General features: G+C 39.3%; 2 protein-coding genes across 3 annotated transcripts; one reads left to right on the top strand and one right to left on the bottom strand.

Moving 5' to 3' along the window:
* Positions 1–207: 207 nt before the first annotated feature.
* Positions 208–9,196, bottom strand: si:ch73-361p23.3 (tumor necrosis factor receptor superfamily member 4). The gene is made up of 7 exons (XM_067587086.1): positions 3,682–9,196; positions 3,434–3,541; positions 3,045–3,176; positions 2,845–2,920; positions 2,462–2,727; positions 2,277–2,381; positions 208–1,637 (listed from the first exon to the last, which is right to left on the bottom strand). The coding sequence occupies exons 1-7, from the start codon at positions 3,758–3,760 to the stop codon at positions 1,552–1,554; spliced, it is 852 nt and encodes a 283-aa protein (XP_067443187.1). The 5' UTR covers positions 3,761–9,196; the 3' UTR covers positions 208–1,551.
* Positions 9,197–9,749: 553 nt separating this feature from the next.
* Positions 9,750–20,240, top strand: ddi2 (DNA-damage inducible protein 2). 2 transcript variants are annotated; one of them, XM_067587083.1, is made up of 11 exons: positions 9,750–9,904; positions 10,066–10,239; positions 11,812–11,941; positions 12,469–12,759; positions 12,882–13,008; positions 13,298–13,425; positions 14,584–14,712; positions 15,188–15,291; positions 15,451–15,643; positions 17,302–17,350; positions 17,684–17,775. In XM_067587083.1, exons 2-10 carry the CDS (start codon positions 10,102–10,104, stop codon positions 17,310–17,312), a joined length of 1,251 nt encoding a protein of 416 aa, XP_067443184.1. In that variant the 5' UTR covers positions 9,750–9,904; positions 10,066–10,101; the 3' UTR covers positions 17,313–17,350; positions 17,684–17,775. The 2 variants fall into 2 exon arrangements, with proteins under 2 accessions (XP_067443184.1, XP_067443183.1); XM_067587082.1 differs by lacking the exon at positions 17,302–17,350 and having other exon boundaries at positions 17,684–20,240.
* Positions 20,241–21,766: the final 1,526 nt, after the last annotated feature.

Raw genomic sequence — 21,766 nt, 5'->3', positions numbered from 1 at the left:
TAAGTAAAGTTGCTGTACTTTACAAAGGCAGCTATTCTCAGAGAAGGTTTGGTTAACTTTCTGTGTATTTCTTTGAAACCCCACACTGACTTCCTGGATCACTGACATTTACTGAAAGTATGTGCAGGGACTGTTTCCAGTGTATATGCATATTCTACTATTGCGCCACGTGTTCAGTTGGTTAGTTTAGTTGCATAAAAAGTCAAGTTTATTTAGAAAAAGTTTATTCATACACTCTCTGGACATCACAGTTCACTTTGACAATAGAGAAAAAAATATTTGAGACAAAAATTACAACAAAAAAAACAAAAAAACAAAAAAATGTACGTGCTACAATAGGAGTCAGATAGCAACTAGTCTGTGTTTTAAAGTAAGAAATGTCAGTTATTTTCTTCGAAGTTTTCCAACAGAGGGCGCTGTCCAATGACTTGGAACCAACCTGCAGCTTTTTCCAAGCAGCTTTTTCCAAGTATACCCTAGTCACATAAAACCAACCAGCTACACATCAAACCACCTGTGATCTGAAGGCTTTAGTATCAGATTTGTTAGCAAAACATAATCGATTAGAAACAATGAGGGCAGGCTTTCATGACTCCTCTGACTATACTGATCTTGGGAAAGTCTCCAGTGAGGTATAAAGAGTATGAAACTCCTCTCATTTTTAACATCAGTCTTTCCAAAGGCTGAAATGAAAACATGCATGAGAGGACATATCTCTCAGTGGGAAAAAAAGGGCACATTTGTCTCCACAAGGGGAACTCCCCCAACCCTGCATTCCACTGAAAGTATTTTTTTTATCATTACAGTTCTCAGTTTAACAGAGCTGCCACCAGAGGAACAATGCTAACAAACAAATCATGACAAAAACAGAGACAGAAAATATCAGTGCGTAAAATATCTAAGTAGTATTGATTGTTATTATCTTAACTACAATACTGGTCATACTGTTTGTTTCTCAGAAACTTGTCATTTGCCCCTGTTAAACAATATGACATTATACAACATCATAAGGGTTAAAACGCAGTACAATTTATGTACTGTGTGTAATGTGTGTGTGTGTGTGTGTGTGTGTGTGTATGTGTATTTTAGCAAAAGTAAAGGGGATTACTTGGAAATAGTATAAGGTAATAAATCTGTATCCAAATTGTGGAATGTAATAAATATTAAGATATCACAGTAAGCAAAAAATGTTTTGAGTAAAATTAACTTACTAAAGTAGGTATAACAGCTTAAGTAAAGCTACCTTATACTTCAAACTGATTTACAGTTAAGTGACAAAAGTGAGGTATGATACACACAAATTGTTGAGATAATTCACCAATATTCTATTATAACAGAACAAACAAAAGTCAAATATTGACCACACCACAGACTGAATATGCCTGCTGCAAAACAGAAACAGTAGGCTAAATAGTTTGCTTTTAAAATGCTGCTTCTAATGTAACAATATTTTAATATAATGTAAATATATGTGTGATCAGTCTGAAATTATTGATATAATAACGATCTGATCCAAATTTCACAGAATTAGTTGATAGGTCTAGTTTCACCTCAGAGCTTCCCTGGATTCACTTTGAGAGGACACAGACTGTCATCGCCGCTTTCCTCAACTGGCCTCCGACACAATGGGTCATTTGCTGGAAACAAACATGACAGCAAAAGTCAATATTCAAGACATAGGCTACTGTATATCCATAATTAGTATCCATATCCCTTGCATTCTGGCTAAAAGATAGTTGTCACATTTAGTAGTACAGAGCCATTAGTAGACGATATAATGTGAACCATAATGAAAGAACTAAAATAAATGTTTTCTATAACAATGGAAACCACTCATATGTAGATATTAGGAATGCTTATTCGCCCTCTTGCCAAGAGTTGATGAGAAGATCGATACCTGTATGTCAAATATAAAGTGATGATGAGCTTAGCTTAGCACAAAGGCTGCAAACAGCAGTTAGAATGGCTCTGCCCAAAGGTAACAACATCTGCCTACCAGCACCTCCGAAGCTCACCACTTAACACATTATTATCTTGTTTCTTTAGTTTGTACAAAAACTGAAATGTAAAAACAACATATTATGGAGTCTCTGCGGGTTACCTAGGCAACCCCACACCGACAACAAGACTCCAGGTCTGCAGCAATTGTGTCATATTTATTGTAAAAACACGAGAGTGGTATCAATCTAAGCTAACTTTCAGCAAGAGAGCAAAGAAGCATATTTTCCCACAGCTAATGCTTAAAGTGCACAATCACTTTTAATTCTGCGACATACGTTGCACCGCTGGCTTTCTCTGCACACAAGGAGTGATGTGAAGCCTACAGGTCACAGCGGTCAGAACAAGCAGTCCGATAATTCCAAATAGGAGAAGGGTCATACCTAAAGAAGAGGAAAGCTACATGTTACTTAATGTTACTCTTAAATTTGAGGTGATTAATTGGAAGCAGGAAATATTTTACCGATTTGGTTTCCTGTGTTTGAGGGGTCGATGGTAGTCCCTTTGGTACTTGAGGCTACAGTAGCTGTGGTGGTGGGGGTGGTAGCAGTAACTCGATTTATCTCCTGAGTTGGGCCCCCCTCATGTGGACGCGTGGTTCGCAAGTGTTTGATGACAGAGGTAATTTTGTTTGATGTGGTGGCTGTAGTGATATCATTGTTATTCTTCTCTTCATTACAGGTGACATCTGACATGTTGGTGCCGTTCTCTTTCACACTTGATTTGCATCTAGGATGGAGGATAAAAGATAAACACTGTAAACAATGGGTAACTACTTTAGAAATTGTTAAGATATTTTTTATATTGTAATGCATGTGTTAAAACACTAAAGTAGAGTGGACATACTTTTTCCATTTTTGACAGGCTGAATCGATACCTTTGCTGAAATGTCCATGTTCACATTTTGAACATTTAAACGTTTCTGCCAAGAAAAACAAAAAGAATAAATCATTTAACAAAAAAAGACCATTTCATTCATTACTTTAAGATTACTTATATATCCTTCAAACATATTGCATTTGGTGTTGTGTGACACATCTCCGTACCTCCCTTTATTAGTCCAAACCCCATGGGACAGTAGCAAGAGGCAGCATCATTCGGCCAAGCAACAAATCCTTCACGGCACTTACATGTTCTGTCTGTCACTTTCGTGCAGACTTGAGCTACAGTCGTAGTTTCTACAACAACATACAACAAAAAAACACCTGTTAATTAGATGCAGGTGAGACTTGGACTCTAAAATTTGGACAGAAAAAGTAGCTGACCTCTTAGACAAAGCAGACCACATTTTTACAACCCAATTCTATGCAAAGTTTTGGCTCCATCAGCAGATTCATTAATAATTAATGTGTGAAATAACACATAAAGTAGGTTTGATCACATATTGCTCACACTACAATCTTTTATGAAATACATCATAAGATTCAATACTTACTTTCATCACACTTTGTACACACGCTGCACCTTTGGGAATCATTTTCTTCAGGCTGGAAAAATCCTTCCTGACAGTCTGCACAACCATTGTCTTTGGTTTTCTTTTTACCTTGATTTCATTCACAGTATCAAAAGAGACAATCTATTTTAATCACATACTTAAAACACGTGAAAAATGAGAGTAAGTTGTAAAGCCAAAATACAGTACAAAGTAAAATTACAGTATAGTAAAAGAAAGTCATAATTTACCTTTCGGACATTTCGCATCCAAATCAGCAACGAGTTTACATAAAATTAGAGTAAATATGAGCAGTTTAAGCGGAACCATAGTCAATAGTTCAGTGCCGACAACAGCCACTGAGTGTTTCCTTTGTGAAACCCCACCGAATGTGAGACGAAGAAGCACAGCAGACTGGGAATCACCAGCTATAAATGGGTGACACCCACAATATGAATCACGAAAAACAACTGTACCACCAACTGGCTGGAAAGACTTAGGTTTAAATGTAATAAACAATAGCTTATAAAGTATTACAGTGTCTTAAAATGGTTACAAGTCATTTTGTGTGACAATGTGTCCACTCCTTTTATCTGAAGCTTCTATGAGGCTTCAGCAGTCTGAGTTAGTCATATCAAATGGATGTCTGCCACATTTACAGTCTTTTTAGCATCAAATTCCCTCTTTGTGTTTCCTCGGACTGTGTTTCCCTGTTGATCTGTGGTGGAAGTATAGTAACAAAAAGAGGGACATTTGCACTAAAAAGACTGTAATGTTGAAAGATATCTACTTGATTTGACTCATTTGGACGCTGAAGCTTCAGATTAGCTTCAGATGAACTTTTAAATACTTTTTTGTACAGAAAGAAGACTGTGGACCATCACTTACAGTGTAAGTGCATTATGAAGGGATCTTCTAATGACCAATATGAACAGGAGGAATGATTATGGAGAGAAAAACCTATTTCAATGTTCATTTGGGACTTGAGACTTGAAAAATTGTGAATCTGTCTTTTAATCTTACAGCATAGTAATTTGTGATGTCTCTTCCTTAAGCAAAACAATATATCAATATAAACAAAATCAACATAATTAAGAAGTGTCATGGACAATTTACAGAAATGTTGTTTTTGTATTAAAAAGAAATCATTTTACTAAAAAAAGCTTCTTCACAGTGGATGATGATGTCAGTTGTCATGGACATGTGATTGAAAGCTCAGGAAAAAGCTAGTTAAAAAGGACCTTGAGTTAAGATTTTGTTTGTCAAACTATAGTTTGGGTCAAGAATTAACTTTCACGTTAACATTTTAATTGTTCTTATTTGCCACGTTGTTTTCCATCTAAAATAGCAGTGGTTTTATTTAAGTGTAAACAATGTATGTTAAGTTACTTAAACATCACTTTCATATTTCTATAAAATGTTTCATATGACAGTCAGACGTTCTCATAACAGAATCGTTTGTATCTCTCCCTATGAGCTCATTGCCGGTTTTCTAAGAAGTTTATCATGGTTCCTTCTTTTTCTGCGATGATGAAGTGAGATAAATGTTATGTGTCACTTTTTCACAAGCACTGTGATAGACTCCACTGTTATTAATTATTCAGTAATGCTTTAGTTCAAACAGCCTTTATGTTTCTGACACAATGATTAATTCAAATATATGTTGTTGATGATGCTCGACTAATCATAAATTCTACTGAGTTATTTTGATTAATGTGAAATAGATAATCACAAAATGAATTTAAATACATTTTTCAGGATGCACTTTATTCAACAGTGATGATCATTTTCCATCTGTGCAAACTCCTTCTCCATAATAAAAGTTATTTTAGCAAACAGACTGAACTACAGTTTAGGGTGATTTCAGCATAACCTTTATCTGGGTTTTTGTTTTCTTTCAGGAAAATAGGTAAGATGGGTTAACCATCGGAAACTATGCAGCCTTGTGCTGTTTTGCCAGTAAAAACAAGACAGTACCTTTGCATATGGACTCAAAGAGCAGATGGAAACAACCACATATTCTTGATTAATCTGCAAGATACAACCACACAGATGCTAGAGCTTTGTTCTTTAAAACGGATGTCAACAACACACCTCCGCCCAGGTTTTTTGCAGACTGTTGTTCAGTGAAATTAAGAAAACGTTTAATTAGAGTACCGCAAAGCTCACTGGTGAAGATCTTTATGCAATCTTAACATAATCCAATTTAACACAGTGAAAAAGTGAGAAGGAATATTTTTGCCGTGAGACGGAGCTGTCGTCACTACTCTGAAATAAAGTTAATTTGGTGGCCAACAAAGCTCAAAGCCAAAGTCTTTATGTGCAAAGATTTATCAGCTGAGAAGCACGTTGTTTGTCTCTTTCTGACATCAGAGAAGGTTTTAATCAGGCCATTATTTCTTTGGTTTCTAACTGTGAAAGAGTTGTTTTCAGAGTACAGGAATTCTTTTCTCTCCCAGTTGAAGCGTCATAATTTCCAGACTATTGAAACTTTAAATACTGTTCTTGTTGTGTCACAACATAGCACGTTTGCTTCCTTTGTTTGGTGGTAATTTTGGCAACATGGTAACATCTGACATCTGGATCTGTCCAAAATATTCCTGTAGATGTAGATGTGCCACACCAAAGTAAAATTCGTAATTTATCAGTTATTATTACAGTTATCATTTATTGTTCATGTTCTCTTTGTTACACTTGAGCACATGTAGTCACGTAGTCGTACTGTGATTTCTCCATTTATACCGGAGGTTAACTGTTAAAGAGACCTGCGGTATAAATGGCACATCTCAGTACAACTGTTTATGTTTAACACACACGCTTTGTGCTTTCAGGTGAACATACACTTTTGCGTTCTCATAATTTTGCAGTAAGATGAAGCATTTGTGGAATGAATGTTGTCTTCTGCAGAGGTCCACACAGCTAAGAGGAATCTTTATCTTATGTTGTTGAGTTGAAAAAGTTTTCAGAGAAGGAACAACTCAACCTTGACGTTACATGAGACTAAGAAGATCTCCACAAATGAGTCAACCTCATCTAATCTTCTTGTCCTCATTGCAAAAGCAAGAAAACTGACCCTGTAGATAATGGGACTGCACCCAGATTGAGATAACACAGACATGAAAATATAGATATACATATCAGTAGCTGTGCAAATGCAGAGTAGCTGCTGGTGTGTGACTGCTGTTCAGGTTTGGTGTTCTGAGGACTGGATATATGTGTGGCTGTAAGACACAATTCTGGTCCTCAATTCTCACATTCTCATCTTACATCTCTTGAATCTTGAATTAGTTTAGTCACTATTTAAGAAGTATACTGCTTCAGAGAAGAATATGACCTGAAAAATAATATATTTCATTATTGTAGTATTCAACTATCATTAAAAGGTTTGTTGAATGTGCTTTACAGTATATTTTTAATTTGCTGTTGCCCCAAGTTTTTGGAGCAGGAGACCAAGTCTGACAGTTTGTTGTTGTATGTAGTAGACTACTGGATAGTAAGGATTAACGCTTACATAAATTATTTTAAGCAATATTAATAGAGTTTTCCATTGCTCATGGGCTAACACCCATGGTACTTTTTGACTTGTTGGTGTAACAGAAGGCGGTTTCATGCTCACTAGAATAGAAAGTATTTGTGTAAAGTTTCTGCTGCTAAGTAGCTGAGGGATTTTTATCGTCTTTTTTTAACTGCATCTTTCTGAAATCCCTAATATGATTGATAATTTTACCCCAACTGATGGTTGTCATGTCACTGTTATGGCACAACACTCAGCGGCACCACTGTGAAAAGACGTAACGCATGCCAAAAAGTAATATTCTAAAGCATTTTTATTTTAAAACAAATTATGGTGATCTTTTAGTGAAGCTTTTGCTGTTTTGGGTTTTTTTCACTAGAGTTCAAGCAGATTAAAAGCTTCTGCACACCGGATGTGATCTGATTTATGTTTCTTGCAGCACCAACCACATTAATGTGAACTAAATGCCATAGAGGTCTGTGATGCCAGCTTTCTATGATGAGTTGGTGTGTGTGAAAAACTCAGACTGACAAATATTAAGAAACAGACATCACAATAGAGGTAACACAGTTTGACTTGTGGAGGTATACAGTACAAAAATGTCTCAGTAATGACTGGATACGGATAATTGAATGTGCATCTCACATTTTTCTTCAGTTTGACACTGTACTCACTATGATACCAGTAACCTGTGGGTTTTAAGTCGATAATAAAATAATTTGACTGCTCATTATGTTGGCTACGACTGTCGGATTTAATCGTTTTAGATCCATCTCATAAACGCTTGACAGCCAGCAGCGGTGGAATGTAACTAAGTACATCTACTTAAGTAGCCTACTGTACTTAGGTTTGAGGTACTTATACTTCTACTCCACTACATTTTGAAGACAAATATTATACTTTTCACTCCACTACATTTATTTCACAGCTATTGTTACTAGTTACTTTGCAGATTCATATTTTTAATACAAAATATAATCAACACATTCTGATGTATTTTTATAGATTGAGCTACGCTGCAGTATATAATGTAAATCTGCTAAAATTAGCTGCACCTTTAACAGCTGTGACATTAATAATGCTTACACATTAATGCATTAATAATTATAATCCAGTAATATATATTATTCTGAAATGGGCCATTCTGTATATTGAGTGTAGCACTTTTGGTACTTTAAGTATAGTTTGATGCTAATACTGTACTTTTTATTGTACTTAGGTAAAATTTTGAATGCAGGACTTTTACTCTTTACAGAGTATTTCTATAAGGTGATATTGCTACTTTTACTTAAGTAAAATATCTAAATACTTCTTCCACCACTGACAGATAATAAATACCATATGTAACTTTTAACTGAAGTAGTTTTACCATCATGTCTTCCATTGTCTTTACAGCAAAAGAACAGCTGAGATTCATCTTGAATCTGTGTTTTTGAAACTGAAATGTCAGAAATCTTAGTGTAATTGTGGACTCTGGACATAAAGCTAAACTTTAACAACCACATCAAATCAATAACAAAGTCTGCATACTATTATCAAGGAAAGCAAGAATCAGAGAATTCATGTCCAGCTATTTTTATATTTCCAGCAGGTTAGTGAATTCTTAATTTCTTTTAAATACTTTATCTTCTTCATTTACATTTCATCATCTTCATCATCATTTCCTGTTCAATGCATTATGTAATTGCTTCTGTGTGTACCAAATAAACTTGAATGTCTTCTCATCTGTATTTATTTGGTTTAATTGTTTTGTGGTTTCCTTCTCCCTTGCCGTCAGACTGACAAGCTAAAAATGCCAGCTCCAAATTACAGCACCAAGGGATTAAAAACAAATTAAGTGACATAACTTTACAATGAAAGTAATCTGCTCCGTAAAGGCTTATTTTAACACTACAACTTTACTTCTGGGCTGTGTCGTTTCATTGAGTACACCGAAAAATAGCTTATACAAAATATTGCAAAAGATAGTTTCATTTAAATTACGCACAGGCTGTGAGCCATATGAAAGTTGTGGTTTTTGATTTAAAAAAAAAAAAGTTTCATTATGATGTGGTTTAGGAAAAGAAAAAACTCATTAAATGAGAGAGCAGACAAACTGGCAAGAGAAGTAGTCAAAAAAGGAATTGTTGAGATTGATATCAAAATCAGAGGGAAAGGGCATTGATAGGAAAATATCAATGAAGAATGGCAACAGCATTGGGATCAGGAGACAAGGGGGAGAGATTTATATTCAACTCAAAACAGAGCAGGAAGTGTAAAAAAAAAAAAACAGGGCAGAAACAGAAAAGAAGAGGTCGTAATAACGAGATTAAGAATAGGATGAATAATCTACACAGCACACATCATGTTATAGATGAGCAACCAACCTGTCTTAGTAAACATTGTTAGGTTTCAGAAGCTACAGAACATGTTATCATCAACTGCAATAAATATTTGTCAGAAAGGAGGGACATGATGGAGGAAATGGAAAGATTAGGGATAGCAGGAACATAATTGAAGAGCATACTGGTGTGCGGTGCTAGTGGACAGGGCAGAAGATGCTGGATCAGGTGGTTGATCAGAACAGGGCTGATAAGAAAAAGTGTAGCAATCAGGACACAGTATGAGTTAATTGACTTCCGTTCAACATCAAAGGAGAAGAAGGAGGAGGAGGCGGAGGAAGGGGGAAAAAATCATTCATACTCATGGATCCATGTTCATGCCCAGTTTTGTGTCTTGTGTCTTGTGATTGTCTTGTGTGTAATTTTTAAAGAATCCAGTAGATGGTGGTAATGAAACATTGACTCTTAGTGTTGCTTAAACTCGAAGAAGAAACTACTCACGACTGCAAATTCTGTAATGCGACATGTCGAAAACAAGCTGGCTGACATCCATGGCTGAAATGCGGCATTACTGAGCAATACTTGATGTTGTGGAGTTGTTGATAAAACGAGAAAACTGTCACATCAGGCTTCTACTCAGTAAGTGTCAAACAATTACTGTCTTCAGGTGTAATATTATTCTCCCCTTTGACACATTTATCCGTTGAAATACAGCTGTATCGTGGGTTTAATCCAAATGAACATTGGGGGTTTTTTTCCTCTGACAAACAAGGAACTACACTAACCGCATTCTGTTACAGCGGGTTTGTCCAGGGATCCTGCCCCCCAAAAAAGCGATGCTGGTCACCGTTTTCTGCGCACCGAGGGATCGCCCAGAAACCACCTTCGCCCTCGATGTGTCTCCAGAGCTGGAGCTGAGAGACTTTGTAGCACTTTGTGAACTGGAATCAGGAATCCCAGCTGGGGAAATTCAGGTGAGACCCCAGCTAGCTGTAGCCGGAGAGCTAACGTAGCTAATATGCTAGTTAGTTAGCTGGCTTTGCTAGCATGAATTGGACTTTTGCTGTTTTGACGGACGAGGTGTTGCGAAACTTCAGTTCAACGACAGACTAACGTACCGACTGTTAGCCCCACCGGTTAATAACGTTTACTGTTATCACAACAAACGTAACGTTACCAACTAGTAGCCACAAGGGTTAACGTTTACAGTTATCAGCAACAGACAAGCGTACCGACTGGCAGCCAAAACGGTTAATAACATTTATAGTTATCAGCAACAGTCAAATGTGCAGACTGTTAGCCCCGACGGTTACTGAAATTTGCAGTTATCAACAACTGACTGTTAACCCCAACGGTTAATAACGGTTACAAACAGTATGCTTTGTCTAAGGGTGACGTTAACAAAACCGAAAGTAAACCTCATAGGTCAACTAATTAAGCTAACAGTTGTCAGACCAGCAGATAGTTCATGTTGGATTGGGGCAATATAGCATGTAGCTGAATATAGAGCCGAAGGAATTAGGTGATTATTATCGACAGAAAATGAATCTGATGTTTTGATAGTTGACTTATCATTTCAGTTTCAATTTTTAAGTGATATAAGTGACACTGTTTTTATTCCAGCTTCTAAATAGTGAGAGATTTGCTGCTTTTCTTTGTCTCGTGTGATAGTAATAGGAATATTGAATATAGAAAATAATTGGTGGATTAATTGATTAATGGTGAGTTACAGACTTAAAGGATACGTTCACAGTTTTTCAAGTATGTATTAAAATAACAGTCAGGTCCCCATATGAACACTAGCTGCGGTTACATGGACAATATTTCTTCAACCCGATTGAAATCATCCTGATTAGAGATTCCAACTTAACTTTACACGGACATTAAATAAAGTTTTTTACATTTTCCAATGCATTTAAGCAGAATGTAGGTTACCTTTATTTGACATGTGCAAAGTGGTTCTGCTGTGCAGCATCTAATCAGCCAGAAATATAACAGAAGAAGAAGTTGCTCCACCTGTTTTCAAGATGGACCTACATCATCTCCTTTGAACAATATTTGTGTTTCTGCTGTTCATTCTAATTAAGCAGCAATCACAGCAGCACATACTTCTCCTGCAAACTTCAAACAAGGGGGAGAGAACAAGAGGACCTTTACAGCACATTATGCCATGTTTCTGTCCCTCCCGGAAACTTGTTCACATTGCCTAATTTTACACGTGGGGAAAACATGTGCAGAAAGAAAGAATATATTTATCCAACCAGAGAGAAATGATCAAATTAATTGTTAACGTGGTTACAGATTATCAAAGGTTTACACCACCCCTCTCAACCCGATTGAAAATTCCCGCCGATAATCGGGCCAGTCTCTTCCAATTGAGGTGGTTACATGAGGCATTTTTAAAATAACTTATATAAAACATGCTTAATTTATTCTGTCACATGGAGTTTGTAATCTAATATACTCATTGAATACATTGGGAGCAAGGAGTTGTAAATCTCTTGTGTGATGATATATCATTACATTTTGTGTTTTTCCAATTTCAGATCACATATGTAGAACAGCCCCTAAAAGACCCCACTCGTGCCTTGGGGACCTATGGTGTAAAGGATGGGGATGTGGTGGTTCTCAGGCAAGCAGACAGAAGGCCACCGCCGACTCAGCCAGCCTTCCCAGGTAACACCGGTGTTTGTCAAAATTACATGAAAGCTATTGATTGTAGTCTGTTCCCCAGTTTCAGTATAGAGAGTGGGATGATGAGTTTGAGGTGGACTTGATTTTGGGGCTCAAAAGTAGGCAGGACAAAAAGTTCAAAATGGATGTTAATGAATAACAGTCATCCATTGTAGGGAACTGCAGCACAGTGTTTTTTCACACCCAAATAAAAACATCCAACCTGTGTTACTGTTGCTAGTTTTAGTTAGCGAGGTGGACCTGCAGATTTTATATCATGGGAGGGGTTGGCTGCTTCTGAATAAGATAAGTCACTGAAAGTATGAGGAAAGTAAGTGCAATTTACAGGAAGCGAAAAGTATGCCTTGTTGAACCAGTTGTACTCCTAGGGACAAAAAGTAACAATGTAATTTCACCTGATATCTTTTATTTAAAAGACATAAAACATCAAAAGAACATCTATTTAGAGAGCAAGGTTTTTGTGCATGCAATATGCTAACTTCTCACCCTTTATCCTCTTTTCGTCTTAGGTCTGCCCCATATTGACTTTCGTTCCATCACAGTTCCGGGCACCTCTTCTTCAACCAGTCAACGTGGTGCCATAAGGCCGCAGCAACCGGCCCCACAGCCAGCGCCGCAGATGACGCCTCCACAGCGTGCTGCACAACCCTCCACGCCAACAGCCTTTCGCGGCTCCTCTCCTCAGGGGCTGGATGACCCTGCCTTACTTCAGCAGATGCTGTTATCCAATCCACACGAGCTGTCACTCCTCAAGGAGCGAAACCCGCCACTCGCTGAGGCCCTGCTGAGCGGAGACTTAGGTGAACAAAAAGACAAACTGACGTTCACATGTCTCCATTGACGTACTGTATTTGTGTTTGTGGTGTTTCCTTTCAATCAGATATCAGTCAGGTAACGCTAGTGTAACTGTCTATTTCCTCAGAACGTTTCACCAAAGTGCTGCTGGAGCAACAGCAGGATCGAGCCAAGAGGGAGCAGGAGAGAATCAGACTTCTGACTGCTGATCCTTTTGATTTGGAAGCGCAAGCAAAGATTGAGGAGGACATCAGGTACGGTCTAGAGATTTTTGGAGCAGTTCAACATCATGGCACTGTTGTGATAGTTTGTTAACCACTTGTGAATATTCATAACTCAACACATAGTACCCCACATCCTCAGCCTCAGTTTCACTTGATGCATTATTATACCATTTGAGATATTCATAAATTTGACTGTGGTATTTGTAACTAAAGTGAATGCAAATAAGGGAAAACAGCCTGTTTTACCACAGTTAGGTAGTATGTTTTCATTTGTTTTAAAAAGTCAAGTCTCTTACCCTTGGATTTGTGCATATTCCAGGCAGCACAATGTGGAAGAAAATATGACCATTGCAATGGAGGAGGCTCCAGAAAGCTTTGGACAGGTGGTTATGCTCTACATTAACTGCAAAGTCAATGGGCACCCCGTGAAAGCTTTTGTTGACTCAGGTAATGAGTATAAGATCCTGATCCTGATGCAGCCATGAGCTGCAGTTGTACTAAAATGTTGGTGCACTTGTGTCACATAGTGGTTGTTTGGTTTAGTTCACTGATTTGCAGATGTATCAATATCTGCTTATGTTTATGCTTACTGATTCACATTAGAAGAGTATTTGAACTTCAGTCACAATTGTTATGATGAGCAGATGTGCAGCCCTCAATGTTATCTTCTGTATCAGCCTCTATCACACACACACACACACACACACACACACACACACACACACACACAGGGGGGTTTAAGTAAGAGCATATCTACAGCATTTCCTCTTCAAACCATCTCTCTATAGCTCCATAAATCTGTAAGTCAGCTGCAAATGTAATGGGAAAAAAGCATACAAATCAGCAGAATAGAAGCATCCAAATCTCCTTTCCACAGGTTCTAACCTTTGCCCAGACACCCTGCAAAAGAAACCAGTTTAAGTCGCTTGTAAGCATGATCTCATTCCCCTTACGATCCTTACAAGAGCAGTATGACTCAGCAAAGACAAGGAATAATAACCTCACCGCTGACCACAGTCGTTTGATACATTGGTAGCATTTGCATTTATGAAGCATTGTCAGTGTTACCCCTACGTCGACTGCTTTTGGGGGTGGCATTTACGTTTAGTGCCAGATAAGACAAATTACTGCTAACCTTTTCCTCTGCTCTGCTCACATTCAGCGTCACTTTCCTGCTGCTCGCTTTACTCACTCAACCACACATATTACGCACTGCCCTAAAGGAGCTACGCTACTCGTATAATAATACCTTTCACTTAGATGTCCTTTGAAGAATGAGGAGAGGAAGGATTCTGGGATTTGATGCAGTGGTTGATGACTCAAATCAATTCTATGATAATGTAGGGTGTTATTGTGCTCGTACAGGGTGTTATCGTGCTCGTACAGTGTGCAAGTGAAAATCATTAGTAGTAGTTGATATTAATGATTGTTTAAAATTTTTGCAGCAGCACTCATAGTATACTGTATATAGGGGAAACACTGATTGTATCCCCCTCTTCATTGCACAGGACGTACAGTACATGTAGGATTTCATAGAGCATGATGTTCCTCTCTTTTTGTCATACCCACTGATTCCTTGTACCTGCTCCTGACCCTTGTTTTTAGGAGCCCAGATGACCATCATGAGCCAAGCGTGCGCCGAACGCTGTAACATCATGCGCCTGGTGGACCGACGCTGGGCAGGGATCGCCAAGGGAGTGGGCACCCAGAAGATCATTGGCAGAGTTCATTTGGGTGGGTGTCACCTTTTTCAAGTATTTTGTTTGAGCAGCACTTAACTTAAGCCAATCCTACTCACCTCCTACAGAGTCATACTCATGGACGCCTTTTTTATGTGTCTGTGTTCAGTTTTAGAATATATGCCTAGTGGCGAGAGAACTTTGCTCAGCTCAATTACAGGATGTCTGCAGGACATCCTGTAATTGAACCAAACGTAGAACTTCAAGTCCACCTTCTATTTACATGCACCCATCATTATTTAAGTACTGGATTTTGTATGTTTCCCATGAAAGGGCAATGTAAGAAACATTGTCCATGGTAGTTTAACGTTTAGATCTGCACACAGAGATATAAAAAGACATCAGAGACTGCATTTCTCTGGATTGGCAGGAAAAAAACTCCCCCAATCTCGAACTATCCCTTCAACTGCATCCATATTAAAGTGTGTGCATGACATGTCGATGTAGTTCAATTTGTGTTGTCCATGTAGCTCAGGTCCAGATAGAGGGGGACTTTCTACCTTGCTCTTTCTCCATCTTGGAGGACCAGCCGATGGACATGCTGCTTGGCCTGGATATGCTGAAGAGACACCAGGTGTGAGCCCCTTTTATCTGATCCCAGTATGCAGTACATCATTGGACTGGATTGAATTTTGCTCAGCAGGAGTTTCAGTTTTTCAGTTCATTTTATACTGAATGTACTGGAAAGCTGAAGATGATCTAGGTTCATTATTTGTCCTGTTTTTTCTCGTAGTGTTCGATCGACCTGAAGAAGAGCGTGCTTCTAATAGGCACTACAGGCACTGAAACTCGCTTCCTGTCTGAGGCAGAGCTGCCAGAGTGTGCTCGACTGGCATACGGGGCAGAGGGGCGTGAAGACGCCCGTCCAGACGAGATAGCTGACAGAGAACTGGCAGAGGCGCTTCAGAGGTCCATACAGGAAAGCGGTAAGAACAGTCTCTCATCTCTGCACTTCAGCCTGTTTTTCATTGGGCTTTTTTCAGCTCAGTTAGAAATACATTTGCATGTGCCACTTAATGCTTCTCAACCCCATTTTATGCAGTCATCTGAATTTTCAGTCACATAATCACTTCATGTCATCACCTCAGCAAATTAAATGTGCTTTAGAATAAGATGAAACTGAGAGCTGACTGTCAGGCAAAGAAAACCACGTACAAGATAAATAAAATCTTAGCTGAGATCAGGCTTAAAGGGAAACACTCATGCTTTGAAAATTGATTTTTATATGATAGTGATTGAGCTAACACTTCATTCGTCACATGAGTTAATTACGCTACTATCCCTTTAGCAGACACATCACAGAGCAGTCTTCTGTATTTCTTTGAAACCCTGCTGATCTGCTTGAAAATGTTTACCATTTACGTCATTGTTGGACGGTCCAGGAATGTAGAGATCATAAATCTACAGGCAATACCGTCTGGGTTTAAGCTGCCCTTGGTGGGTGTGATGTCGGAACCTATTGTATATTCAGAGGAACAGACTTAACCCAAAGGAGCCATCAGTGCTAACCAACAGCACAGAACATGTTCAGTCTATTGCAGTGAATTCTGTTGTGGACAACAGTGCAGATGGATCTCTGAAGGAGTGTGAGGACACCACTTGAAGCCACCCACAAAGACAAAAGGAACATGTATTGCTAACAGAAATGTAGGTGGTTGACTATGAGCCAGAGGATGTAACATGGACCATTTCAGATTCAAGATATTAGGGCAGCACTAGAGACATGCATATCAAAGAAAAAAAGAAACGCTCTCATTATGATTTCTGTACGAATGAATATTTCATTGTGATGTAGCATATCATAATACGAGAAAATTGTCTCACGACTGTAAGATTTGTAAAATATTATGAGTATCTTTTAGTGTGTACGCTTGAACAATGACTAACAATGTGTGCAGTGTTGACATACTAATGATAATACCATCAACCTTACTAAGGGACCTCAACAACTCCCAAAGCCTGAATTACTCCAACCTAATTAAATCAGGTAGCATTGGCATATTCATGGCAATCAAATTGTGACATCTCATAAATAAAATAAGCTTACTCATATTTAAGAATCGTTTGTAACGTAACATGAAATTGTGTTTGTGTCTACATGTCAGTTAGACATGTAAGTGTTTCCCTTTAATGTCGTTTAAGTCTTTTTAGCTGTTTATCATCTATCGGCCAGTAATCGCTGCAGATTGTAAATGGAAACGGATTGAGAAACAACAGCAGACCTGAGTTGAATTCAGGCTTGGATGGGGCACTGTGGTACGGCAGCAATGTTGTGAAAAGAGGCAATCCTCCACTAGGGCATCAATCGTCTGACAGTTGAAACAGAACTTAAAATTAAGTGATTTTGATCAAATATCCTTCTGATGTGACCTTGATTGAGCTTCCGGAGGTTCAGGGACGGGGTACGTGATTGCGCTGTGACCTCTCTGTCAGGACGTAGACTCGAGTTGTTTTTGGATGACGCTTTTCACATCTGTGCGTGTGAAAAGGGTGATAGGTTGGTGCATGCTCTGTGTGTGACTGCTAACTTTCTCCGTCCCTTTGCATGATGTGTGTGGTGTGTGCCCCCTAACCCCCTGAGCAGGACAGCACTGATGCATTTGGAGACAGCTGGAGAGGGCCCTACCAACCAGGTACTGCAAATTCACAAGTCCATTGCCAGTGCTAAGTCCCATTGCTATTTATTTCTTTTATTTTGCTGTTATTTTGCCGCTGGATCTGTTAATTGATGTTACTTTTGTTTTTATTTATTCATGTATTTGTTCTAAATACATATAATTGGTTCAAAAGGATAATCAAGCATTTTATAAGAGTTTCACCAAGGAAATTGGTGTTTTGGTCCCTAAGCTACTATGAAAATGTAAATATCAAAAGTCAAAATACAAATCATCCAAAGTAATGTTCCCAAACAGGATTCACACAAACTCCAGCTGTTTAATTCTTAATTATATTTTCTCTTACAATAGACACTGCAGATGGACAAACTACCTCACCGCAGCCCCCACCATTTACATTACCCAGAACCTTAGACCAAATGTCCTCATCCACCTCCCCTTCCCAAAGTCCTTCCTCTGGCCAGCCCCAGAACCCGACCCTGGATCGCTCTCAGTCTGCCCCAGCCGCCATGGAGCAGGCCTCAGCATCAGGGCAGCGCCAGGACCAACCTGGCTTCCAGGAGCCTCCTGTGTCGTCATCCCCAGCAGACGATGCTGGTTCTACACCACATCAGGTCCACCCTCACCCTCTGCCAGACCATAGCATCTCTGAAGTGCCCCCTGCACCCGGCCCCTCAACAGACGCCCTCCCTACGTGTACTCCTCCTGCAGACGTGACTGCAAGTGGCAGTCCAGACCTCCAGTATCCAGAGGGTGGCACACTTTCTAGAGCCACAGAGGGGGATGCTGAATCAGATGAGGCGGTGAACAGCTCCATGCTCCCCCATCCAGAGGAACTTTCCCCCATTCAGCCAATGGAGCAGGAGGCGACTGAGTCCGACACAGCTGACGCCACGGAAGATGGTGTGAGCGCTCCTAGCCAGTCTGACTCGGTTGAAATGGAGTCCCCGACTGCCTCCCAAGGTTTGGTGTCGTCTGAAAGAGACCAGCCTGAAGGAGAACGCTGCTCCAGCTCCGACAGCATCCCCTCGCTGGCAGCCGCTCTGATGGAGCTGCACGAGCTGCTGGTGTCCAACAACTGTCAGTCCCAAAACCGCAGCACCTCCTGCTCCCCTTCGCATCCATTCAGACAGGACACAGACGAAGTAGCCCCCGAGCCACGCACTCCGACACCTGAAATCACCCAACCTACCCCCTCTACAGCCATTACAGCCGGTGTAGAACCAAGCGATGCCAAAGCCAACCATGCTGCTGCTGTGTCTGATGAGGAACCATCTAAGTGTCTTGCGCCCGAGCTCTCTGGCCAGGATGAGCATCTGGGCGGAGATACAGCGCAGACTGTGGAGGGACAAGGACCGCCACAATGTCCAGATGGCTCCGGGGAGAGGAGGGCAGATCAATGTGGACAAGATGAAGCCAGTAACATCAGCATTTCTCAGCCTGAGCCAGAGGTTCCTCCTGATCCTGCCGGGGACTTGGAGATCAGGGAACCTCCTGAGGGGCAGCAGGGGAGAGGGGTCGCAGACGGAAGAGCCTCTGGCACAAACACCCCAGACACTCTCGGCCTCCAGACTGAGCACACTTTTCTCAGCCCTCTGTCGATGGCAGTGGGCTCACCAGAGGAAGTCTCTAGCACCTCTTCTCCCTCTGCCCCTCAAGCTCCCCAGCCTACATCTCCAGCCCTTCTTCTCCCTTCTCCACATCCCTTTACAGAACAATTTCCAGCTGAGCACATCCAGAGAATCCAGGCAGCAGGATTTTCTGCCAGGGAGGCTGCAGAGGCACTGGAACAAGCCCATGGGGTTGTGGAGCTTGCTCTGCTGGCACTACTAGCCCGCAGTATCACTGTGCCCACCTAGACTCATAACCAGTCACGCGAGTCCCCGACCTCCCAACTCAGCATCTGCCTGATTTATACCTTGTTACTGATCCAGATGTCTCAGTCCCTTCTCAGCAGGGAGCACGTAATAACACAGGGAAATGCTGTCTCTTGGTTTGTCATACAGAATATCTAAGAACAAACAGGACAACTGGTAACACTTTTCTGGATATAACAGATATGTGAGGTGTGTTTGCATGCAGGTGTTTTGGGTGCCCACCCATTTCATTGGTTTTTAGATATTTGGTATGGTAGATTGATTTTTTTTTTTTTCTTCTTCTTGTTTTTGTCGTCCAACATTGACATATTATTAAATGCCCAATGTATGATTGAATCCTGAACCATTAAACATTATAATTTCCCCCTTTTGATATCTCAAAAAACTATTGTTGTGTAAGAGTTTAAGTTGCAGAGCATCAATTAAAAAAAAAAAAGTAATAATCTCAAAATGGAGTAGCAGTACTCCCGCTCCTCGTGCCACTTCAATTTAAAAACAATCAGAACCCGCTGATGGAAAATCCACTTTGTGGGAACTGCTGCAGTTGAGAAGGATTGATCATTTTTGTGATCAAGTTTACAAAAAATTCCTACAAGCCCCATGATTCACACTCAGTATCACACAAATATCAAGTGAGCCACAAGCGTTTGTTGAGATATGATCATAGAAGGCATTTTGTGATTCAGTGTATTAAAGAAGGTATCTTGTACTGTATGTATCATTATCCTGAAAGCTTTGCCATATGTAGATTACAAAACAGTTTGTAGCTCCTGTTCAGAAAAGTCCTTTTTATTTTGTGTCAAATCATCATAGTGTGTGTTCATACCCTTTAAAAACACCCATTTTCATTTTGTAATCTGTTATGAATATGGCCATCCGCGGCTGTCAGATGTTTTGTCAGTACAGCATATATCAAGGATTTTAATGGCTTTATTTGAGTCATCTACCAACAATGTTCAGGCAGATTGAATTATTTACTTTTATCTTGTATGAAATTTTAAATTGCAAATAAAATGGAACTAGTATTTGTATACCTTTTATGTGTGGATTTATTCTTTTGTGTAAATAAATGCAGTGTCTGTTAGGGGCTGCTTTTTAATAATAAAGCTGGTCTGTCATCCGATATTTTTATTTTTTATTTTTATACTATAGCTGGTAACACAATTCAGCACATAATAAATGTGTTAGTCAACTTGTGTCTCAATTCCACACTACATGCTAATTTATCTATTCTATCATTCTTTGCAGGTAATATACAAAAAAATCTATGCACTCAAGTGTCTTATACTAACAGGAAACGCTATGCGTGTAAATCAAACTTTGGAAAGTTGCTGCCAATTAAACTACTATAAAATTAGACAGCAAATGTTAAATAGTTATTTTTTGTTTTGTAGGGTGTTCACAAAGCTGTTTTACCACTATCCAGAATTTCCTTCAGTGTCAAGTGTTTTTTTTTATTATGCAAACTGAAGGTTTTTTAACTCCTTTTTTAAGCGTTTGCATACTACATACTGGGACCTTGCTTGGGCTGCTGCTAACAATTTCAATCGATTGTATGTGTGAACCTGTTTGCCAATAAAACTGGTTCTGATTCATCTGCTGATAATGTAATCGATTAATTGTTTGGTTTATTGTCAGCAAATAGTAAAATAAAAGAGGTGACATCTGTAAATTGCTTGTTTTGTTCTGTAAACAGTACAAAACCCAGATTTATTAAGTTTACTACCATAGAGGACTAAGAAAACCAGTAAATATTCAAATTTGAGGAGCTATAACCAGTGAATGTTTGGGTTGGGTTTTTTTTCTTTAACCCTCATAATGTGTTAGAAAAGGGTTTAAACCTTTAGTGTTTGAATTCATTAACAGGCACTGAAAAAGCACTAATTATCATCCAGTAAAATGTTTTACCTGCCAAGTGACTTTTTACTAATAACCATAATATATATATACTTGCTTTGGTATTTTATGTACCTTAGACCACATTTAACTTAAAATGTACAAATCGTTTTTAGTGTAAAATAGGCACAATTTATCTATTTTATTGCCTATTATGAACAGAACAGGCAAATAAGACCATGAGACCAAAATAATTGAAAAATGTATATTTTCTCACACATGAAAAATGTGCATGCTGTGCCAGGTGTGCAGTGAGATATGAGAAATAAAGCACAAGAAAGCCCCAGTTTGTATACTGCTATACAGCTGTGGGACAGGAAATGTGTATCTGTGTCTGTGCATGCATGTGTGTGTGTGTGTGTGTGTCTGTCATAGACAACAGCTGTGTCCCCAATTGGGGGGAAAAGCTTATTTGTTTAAGGTTATGGTTAGGGTAAGTCTCCAGGAAATGAATGTAGGTCTACGTAATGTCCCCAAAAGTAACCTAGGTCAACATGTGTGTTTGTGTGTTTTGCCAGGTGTGTGGTGAGATGTGAGAAATAAAGTGCAAGAACGCCGCAACCTGCTAATTGCTATACAGATACATCCATATATAGATGGGGACAGGAGATGTGTGTGTGTATGTGTGGCAACATTTACTATGTATTTCTGTGCATAAACA

Source organism: Thunnus thynnus, chromosome 4 (assembly GCF_963924715.1).
Source record: "Thunnus thynnus chromosome 4, fThuThy2.1, whole genome shotgun sequence".
Lineage (NCBI taxonomy): Eukaryota > Metazoa > Chordata > Actinopteri > Scombriformes > Scombridae > Thunnus > Thunnus thynnus.
The sequence above is the reverse complement of the archived record's forward strand: the minus strand, read 5'-3'. Positions and strand labels throughout refer to the sequence as shown.